Consider the following 8930-nt stretch of genomic DNA (forward strand, 5'->3'; position numbering starts at 1 on the left):
TATGATGCATGTGGTTAAAAAAAACAACCCCAAAACAAAGATTCAAAAATGGCTTCTTAGCAGAAATATTCATTTAAGAAGGGGAAATATTCTCTTGTATCTGACAAAGAAAGACAGCAAGAAGGCTTGTTCCATCTTCCACTCAGTGGTTTGTGAGCAGAATGTTGATCTCAGCACATATCGCCCATTACGGTGTAAAAACCGAGAATGGACTCACAACACACATACACAAGTCCACGTCCAGCAACACCTGGGATATAAACCCAAGAGACTATTCTTCATACAAGCCATTCAGGCTCTGCATACCCCCCCCCCCTCGGTCTGTTCCATCATCCCTCCTCTCCAAACCTCGGCCCTGACATCTGCACGGGCCGCTCTGCCGCGCCAGCCAGCAAACAGCAGATGGATGTAGAGAAGAAAAAGAAAATGCACGGTCATGGTGACAGCAGGATTTATTTAGGGCTCACCTTTGGAATGCATTTCAGGTTATGAGCAGATGGTGGGTAATAGGGGTCATTTCTGAAAGTGGGGCAAAAGCAAAGTGCCAATGAAATGGAGAGGATGAGGAGAGAATATTCACAGAGGTCACATTTTTAAAAAACAAACAAAATATAAAATATAAAATGAACACAGCGATGAGAGACAATAAGCGAAGAAACACAGCCTCACTAACATCTGTGTGGTGTCTGGAATCATTACTCTGCTGCTCCCTCAGCCGCCCTGTGGTAAGACTGATACAACACAGACAGTGCTCAAGAGTCGAGGTCATGAATGATTTACCTGAGGAGCATGGGCATGAGGCCAGGAAGAACACCTTCAAACGAGTGATTACTTGATGCCCTTGTATTATCAAAGGGAATACCAACAAAAGGATGAGAAGAAAGGGTCTCTCTCTCTCTCTCTCTCTCTCTCTCTCGCTCTCTCTCTCTCTCTCTCTCTCTCTCTCTCTCTCTCTCTCTCTCTCTCTCTTTATAGTCAAAACTAAAAAGCAAATCCTCCACAGTCAAATGCATCAAAGTCGGAGTCCCCCTCGAAGTCGAAGCTGTTGAAGTGGGGAGAGTCGACGTCCTGACTGCAGGCGTGGAAGGAGCCTCCCGCGGGAAGCTCGGAGAAGCCCCCCACGCCGTGGGCGATCTCCGGGGCTCTGCTGGCGAGGGGGGAGGACGGGGAGCAGGAGTTGAGGTAGCCCAGGGCGGAGGAGGCCGCCGCCCCTCCCATCAGCAGGCACACCGCCCTCACCGCCCGGGCGTCGCTGCTGTTGCCGTGGCGAAGGCAATCCGACGCACGGTGAGGGGGGGCCACGGAGACGCTGCGCAGGGGGCGCCGGGGTCCACCCACTGTAGAAGTAATTTGAAACAATTATGAGCAATATATATTTAACCGGATTAATTATTTAAAAAAAATATTATTATTAAAAAACACCAAATTAGTGATTTATCCAGCCTTTGTCAGCCATTCCCCTTTAATCTGAGACACTTGGTCCTCAAGGAAGGATGTGTGTGTGCATCAAGTAGCAGCAAGCTACCTCTTTGGACTCAACATAAACACTGTCAGCCATAATGTATAAGTTCATCAACAAATAATGAGCCAGTTTCAAAGAGTGCCTGTATTCATCATATCACAACATTCATCAAAATGATATCAACCCCTACTCTGCAGTTTGTTGTCAGACAGAGACAGAGAGCTAAGAGTGGCAGGTGAAGAGTGAAAAGCCTTTTAAATAAAGAAGTAAAAAAGTAAATAAATAATAGTATAATGGTGATAATAATAATAATAATAATAATAATAATAATAATAATAATAATAGTATTTTACTAGTCCTTGTTCAATACAATTGTGTGTTTCTTTATGCCATGAATGTGTTCTTAATTTGCTTATGTTTTATTTACATGTCGCACTTTTTCCCCCCTAAATGCAACCTTTGAGTTGTTTCAGTTGTTCTCTTTTGCTTTTTTTCTCTCTCTAAAATGACTCATGTGCATTGAGCTCTCTCAGCCACCATACTACACCCCCTCATGCAGCTCTAAGTTGGGAGTCATTACATCTGGATGACCTGATGGCGGACCTTGGCTTTGGCCTCTGTCTTTGAAGGAGCCTCCCCGCTCCGTGACTCGAGACAGAGGAGGGGTGCCTTCGCTGACCCGGGGCGACCCAGGGTCTTTGTCGCTGGAAGAGTCGGGCAGCGGGTCTCTGTCGGTGATGCAGGGGGTGATGCTGCGCTGTCTCTGCAGGGTCAGGGGTGACATGACGCCCTAGAGAATAGGAATAAGAACAGTAGATATTACATGTGTTGTTAACATTGTTTTTCAGACATTGTTAGAAACGTATGTAGACACACACTACTAGAAATGAGAGGTGAGGTGTCGGGACGATGACGAGGCTGAATGAGGCGACAGCACGCAGGGGGACAAGAGTCAAGTCGAAACTGCCGACTCACCTCTCTCACTTTCCTGATCAAGTTCAGCCACAGACTGTGAAAAGTAAAAAAAAAGCGGCGGGTCATTATGTTTGAACCAGATCCAGGCCTGCAGAGTCTTTATGGGGACACAAGAGAAGGTGCAGTATTGTCCCCAATCTGAGAGTCCTGTGCAGTAAACATGTCTGATAGTGAGTGGGACAAAGGAGACATACCAGTTTGACACCATGTGTTGGTAACGTCTGATAACGAACGGGGCAAAGGACATGAATCCTGTGTGTGTGTGTGTGTGTGTGTGTGTGTGTGTGTGTGTGTGTATGTGTGTGTGTGTGTGTGTGTGTGTGTGTGTGTGTTTGTATGAGAGAGACTCACTTGCAGTCCTCTGGGTTTTCAGTGAGAAGCAGCAGGAACTTGTTCTGCGGCAGGATGAGGGCGAAGCAGCAATCCCTCCTGCCCCCTGGGGGCAACCTGGGCAGGTCGAGGATATCCCGGCCCTCTGCGATGGACTCGCAGTTGGTCTGCAGTGCGACCACCTGGTCCGGGGGGGACTCTGCGTCGCGGCACACCAGCAGGCTCCCCTCCAGGGTCAGCACAAGGTACTTCTCCTTCCACTGCTTAAACATGAAGCCCCCTGCAGACACACAAGAGAAACAGAGGTCGTTTTATTGTTTGTTTTTTTAACTTGTGTTATCTTGGGTGATTTATGGTAAGAGGGACAGAAGATAAGCTGTGGATGAAAGGTGACGTGAACATTTTGACAGAGGCTTACACAGTTGTGCTTTGAGCTGCATGCTAATGCTGGCATGTAGTGTGTTTGGTATCATTTTGACCATGTTCACTACACCGAGACATCGAGCGACACAGCAACATTTCCATCCAAGAAAACTATCAGTCATCTTTGAAATTACTGCCAATTTTACAGAAGCCTGCCCTGTGTCAGCAGAGTGGAGACTTTGTGATTGTTTACCATATTCTGTCATTTGTATTTTTTCGGCATCAACAAACACCTGGAAGTTTGAAAGGTTCACTTGATGCTGAGGCCTCCTTTAATTGTTTGTATATTGATAACATGTTTGGAAGCTGCTTTACTGCACTCTATTGAAAAGGTGAATTAAATCCAAATCATTGGATGACGCCACTATCAAATGAAACCAATGGAGATATGAAACAGATGTAACATAAACACGAAGACATGAGACGCTGGCTGAGTCCTGCAGCCTGACTTGGCTTTGTAAGCGAACATCTCGTCATTCTGTTATAAAAAAAAATACACATCTGGGAGCGATCATATCACACAAAGTGACTCTCAGATTGATATCACTCATCTTCCAGTTGGAGTGTTGATCTTTACTCATTGTTTGTTCTTCGAGGAATAAATACCAAATATGTATTAGTCCACGGGGGGGAAATATAACAGAAGAACAACAAAAGTGTAATTTTGTCAACTGAAGATGATGTCTTTCAAAAAGTGTAATAATTTGTTTTAATTTTGGCTGTCGATGTTGGAAGAGAAGTTGTTGTTTTTTTGTCTTTCACCATATTTCTATGTCCATTTCTGATCAAAATTCTCGACCTAATAACGGCAACTGATCTTTCGCTGTCTGCTTGTGATAGTTGCACAGTACAAAAACACACAAGTGTACACTGCAAACACAGCTGACCCAGATGTCTAGCAGAAACAAATCATAGGCGGACAGGGAGAGTATTCAAAAAAAGCAACACTGTGCATTCCAGTAACCAAACATGTGATGGAACAACAACAAAATATATGAATGTTATGGAATGAGCACAAACATGAAGCAAACAACAATGGCCCGCTGCTGATGGCCGAGAACTGCCCACGGATGAGGGAGTCAAAGCAGGCTTACCGTATTTCCTAAGGAAGCCCCGATGGATGCCCGCCGCGCTCATGCCTGTGTTCATCGCAGCAACAGGGAGTAAATGACAGGCAGAGCATTTGATGCTGAAAATAGGGTGAGAGAGAGACAGAGAGAGAGTGGAGAGGGGGAGAGAGAAAGAGAGAGAGAGAGAGAGAATAATCCCCACTATTTAGGCCTTCCTTCCTTAAACCCGTGCTGTTGTGACTAGAATTGGAACCGTCCCCGCTTATGCACACATGAACATCATACGAGCCAAAATAATCATAACAGCGATGGCTAAATCCCACCGCAGAGATCACTATGATTTTCACGGTGGCCATCGCCAGATGTCACACTAGACTCTTCCCTCGATTCGGCTCCTCTCTCAGGAAAAGCACGCACAGATCTTTAAGCCTCTGTTTGCAGTCTTGCGCGCAACATATGGGGCGATTCGTAATAACTTTAAACATTAAACTGCCATCAAACCGTTGTGTCAAAGTGTATCTGGACGGCCTCCAGACCAGGGCACGGGTCACCTCCTTGCTCAAGCAGATTAAAACAGTGGGATTATTATTGCTGCACAGCTGGAGGCCTGTTGTTGCTGGATAGGCCCAACCAAGATTTGTAATCTATTCAGACCTGGGATACATGCCCTCACACAAGCAGCAACTGCCAAGATATTAACACATTTTTGAAATCATGTATCCAAGCGGGATTAATTGTGTTGGCAATCCGCTTGTTTATCACAATGAGGATAACATTATGTAACACGAGGGATCTAGGAGAAACACCAACACACCAGAAGGAAATCCTCAATGAGGTCACAGAATTGGATTGATTCAGAAGCGACATTAAGATGTCAGGATAAGCTATCGTTGTCAAGTGGCTTTGACAGAAAGCAAATGGAATTTTTGCAGAAAATCGTTTCTGTAGGAGAACACAGAGGCCAAAGAACAAAGTCAAATTTGCCGATACATGTAGTGAATGACTGACTGGGGAAATGGGAACAGGTGAGCAGGAGGTTCAGACAGCGCAGTGCTAAAGAGGGACAGGTGAAACTAGGCAGCCAATCAAAACTGGCGGGAAAACACACACACACACACACACACACACACACACACACACACACACACACACACACACAAAGGCGGGAAGTGAAGTGATCTGAAGCGAGAGGAGAAGTGAGTAGCAAAATAATAAAATTAATTATTAAAAGAAAACATGTCCACTGGTTGAGACAGAAATGCACTTCCTCCCGACGATGTAAAACATCCAATGAAATAAGGAACATTGCTCAACTCTAATTTAAAAGAGAAATGCTACAATAGGAGAAGGAGACAGGGTACATCGTGCTGCCCAATATCTATCAATATGTCACAACACACACACAAACACACACCAGACATTGTCTGGTGAGAGCAGGGTTTGAAAAACAACATGTACACAAAAGTCTGTAAAACCCTTTTTTTCACAAACACACCTACAAAAATGTCCAAAATCGGACAGAAGTGATCTGAAATGTACTGTGTACTAAAGATGTATAAAAGAAAGCTGATGTTCAAAGTGTCAGATTTTAAACAGGTTTGGCTCCATTAGTCAGGTTTCTACTGGCGGTGTGTTCACTGTTGCTGGTTACTTTGAAATTGCCCAGCATGGACAGGAGGAGCAAGTACAACAGCCAAGATCTCTGTCAACGTAGAAGTGGGCTTGTAAGACGTCAAGAAAAGGGAACCTAAAGCTGGGTTGGACAAGCTATGGCCTGCGGACCAACTGTGGCCTGCTGTCATTTTTAAATGGCACACAAGGATTTCTTTTTTTTGGCTTGCATTATGTTTTCGGGTCGTCCGTCAGTCCACCAGGTTCATTCTTGAGAACAAGTTATCTCAGGAACGCCCTGGACGGACTTTCTTCAAATTTAGCACAAACGTCCACCTGGACTCAAAGATGAAGTGGTCCGATTTGTATTGGTCCAAAGTAGAAGATCGAGGTCACTCTGACCTCATGTTGACAATATCACAGGGACACCTTGAGGGAATTCCCTCAAAGTTGGCACACACATCCACTTCCACTGAATGTTGACCTGGTTAGAGTTTGGTGGTCAAAGATCACTGTGACCTCACAAAACACATTTTTTGGCCATAGCTCAAGAATTCATATGTCAATCGTGACAATTTCACAGAAATGTGTAAGAGTATGAAATGAAGAAGTGATGACATCTTGGACAGACTTGGATGTAAACTGCAACTTGATTGGCTGGCAGAGGCGTAAAATCAGGAACCATTCTATCTTTGGAATGAACTAGAATATGGTTTGAGCATATTTCTTATGAATTACACAGTGTATAACAATCGTAATGTTGTGTTAATATTTATGAACATAAATATTATTGTATACTTTTGTATTGAGTTTTAACACTAGCTGTCGACTAAATCATCTTTGTTTTAACCTCTTGGCACTGAAACCAATATTTTACCATTTCTGTCTGTTATTACATCTAGACTTACAGAGTTACAGATTTTACATCTACGTTTACATTTACAGCGTATGCTTTTAAGTGAGCACTTAGCCCATGCGCTGTATTAGTTTGAAAGCATTTAAATCATTTAGATTAAATTTAAGAGCAACAGATACAAAGATATGTTTGTAATATGTTGGCACACCAATAAACTACTGTAACATTAAACTGTTTAGTGCAGTTATTTTGACAGAAAAGTTGTTTTCTATGGCACATGTGGCTTTCTAGTGTAGAAACACCGTTTGAAAACTATGCATCCACTTTCTTTTGTCTGTGACTCCTTGTATTGTTCTATATATCGCCCCCCACCCTGCTTTAAAGTATACTCTACATTATCGTTATTATGTTCCCATTTTTTTATCCATACACATATTTATATGAATTTTATTGAACTCCGTAAAAAAGTTAATTCGTTTTAATGTAACTGTGTATTTACTGAGTTATTGTCATTTCTGCCAGGGAGTATTTGGTCTAACTTGTAGTATGAAGGCTTTGCATGTGTCACCAGCAGGGGGCAGAAGAGCCCCTGTAAACTCTAGACGGTCACGTGTCATTGTAGTCCATAGGATGTATCAACAGGTTGGGGGGAAGCAGTTTGTCTGGCTGCAGCATGAAGACAATAAAGAAGAAGAGGAAGGTGTTAGCTCATTGTTAGCATGTGTAGCTGGGAGATTAGGAGGAAGGTGTTTCCCATGTCAGTCATCCAATAGGGAGTCTTCTACACCAACAGGTTGTTTTGTTCAGCAGGCAGTGGAGACTAACAACGGAGTCTGCCCTTGTGAGAGAACATAATAACTGGTGTCCATATGACTTGTTGGTTTTAAAACTGAAAGCAATAAACTCTGTTAATCCACTTTACCCAAAAGTCCCTAAGTCTTTAAGTCTGTCTGTTCGGTGAAAACAGGTTTGCTGGATTTTGGTGTGGCCTAAAAACCTAAACACTGCGGTGCTGCAGAGCCGATGCCCATCCCCCTCAAAACCCAAACACTCACTCCTTCCAGGCCCATCCAGCCCCAAAAACATTGTGTTTCTGAGTAGAACACCCCTCTTTCTTGTACAGGACCCCCTCGGTGACCCTCCTCCCTCCCCTCCCTCCCCTCCCTGCCTCTCTCTCTCTCTCTCTCTCTCTCTCTCTCTCTCTCTCTCTCTCTCTCTCTCTCTCTGTGCTTCTATCTGGGAGCAGTGAGAGCACCATTGCTCAAGCTCCCATTGAAAAGAGAGCATATACAATGGGGTCTTTCTCAGTCTCGCTCTCTTGTCTCCATTAAAGACCCTGGGAACACAACACTGTCCACAGAGCCACTCTTAAAGGGCCAGTGGGACCCAGGTCTTCGCAACCTGAGTCCCGGAACCTCCCATCGTTTTCATGGGAAAAAAACAGGAATCTACGCAGCAAATCAATTATTCATGAATGGTATGTGAACTCTCGCTGCGCCACCTCTGTCCAAACACACACAATCACCTCAGACATCACAGTCTGCAACAACACAGCGAGCCAAACACTGCTGATGGGAATCATCGGGGACAGCCTGCTTTTATTTAGACTGCAGCTGATGATGCTTCAGTCTGTTATGGCTGAAACTGTAGATCTAACTCAAACTCATTCTGATGACAGGATGCTGGTTATGGTTGCAAATGCCAACAGAATAGTTTGATTATCATTCCTATTACTTTACTGTAATACATTTCCCCCCGCCTCCATCACTGTAAATCATAATAAAGGTTTTAAACAAAGTTACCTGACATGTTTAGTTTCTATGCCAATGGGTAAAACTCTCTGTTTTTTTTTTTGCTTATTAGCCAGTTTATTAATGCCAGTCCTTTCAAGGACTTGAGGAGCCATTTGTTTTTGTTTTTACATGAAAAATTAAAATCAATCAAACACTTTTGATCATAAACAGGATGTCAAAGGAAATCATGCAAACATATGAATTCAGTGTCAAGACACAAATATTAACAGAGTTAACAACATACAGATACATTGAAACCAATGACCCATAAATAAACATGTGTAATGTGAGAATTAATTGATAATAAACATGGGTAAAAACAAATTAAGTTACTGCTCTTTAAAAGACTATGATGACAGGGTTTAACTCAGTGTGTCTCATTTATTCTCAAGAATAATGGATCCTCTGCC

General features: G+C 43.5%; 1 protein-coding gene across 1 annotated transcript; it reads right to left on the reverse strand.

The window, feature by feature from the left end:
• Positions 1–451: 451 nt before the first annotated feature.
• Positions 452–4339, reverse strand: si:ch1073-83n3.2 (uncharacterized). The gene is made up of 5 exons (XM_068706420.1): positions 4285–4339; positions 2789–3047; positions 2438–2471; positions 2054–2252; positions 452–1337 (listed from the first exon to the last, which is right to left on the reverse strand). The coding sequence occupies exons 1-5, from the start codon at positions 4337–4339 to the stop codon at positions 982–984; spliced, it is 903 nt and encodes a 300-aa protein (XP_068562521.1). The 3' UTR covers positions 452–981.
• Between the last annotated feature and the right edge of the window lie 4591 nt (positions 4340–8930).

This window comes from Cebidichthys violaceus, unplaced genomic scaffold (genome assembly GCF_023349555.1).
Source record: "Cebidichthys violaceus isolate CVI_PGR_0920_01 unplaced genomic scaffold, fCebVio1.0.p SCAF_1, whole genome shotgun sequence".
Taxonomy (NCBI): domain Eukaryota; kingdom Metazoa; phylum Chordata; class Actinopteri; order Perciformes; family Stichaeidae; genus Cebidichthys; species Cebidichthys violaceus.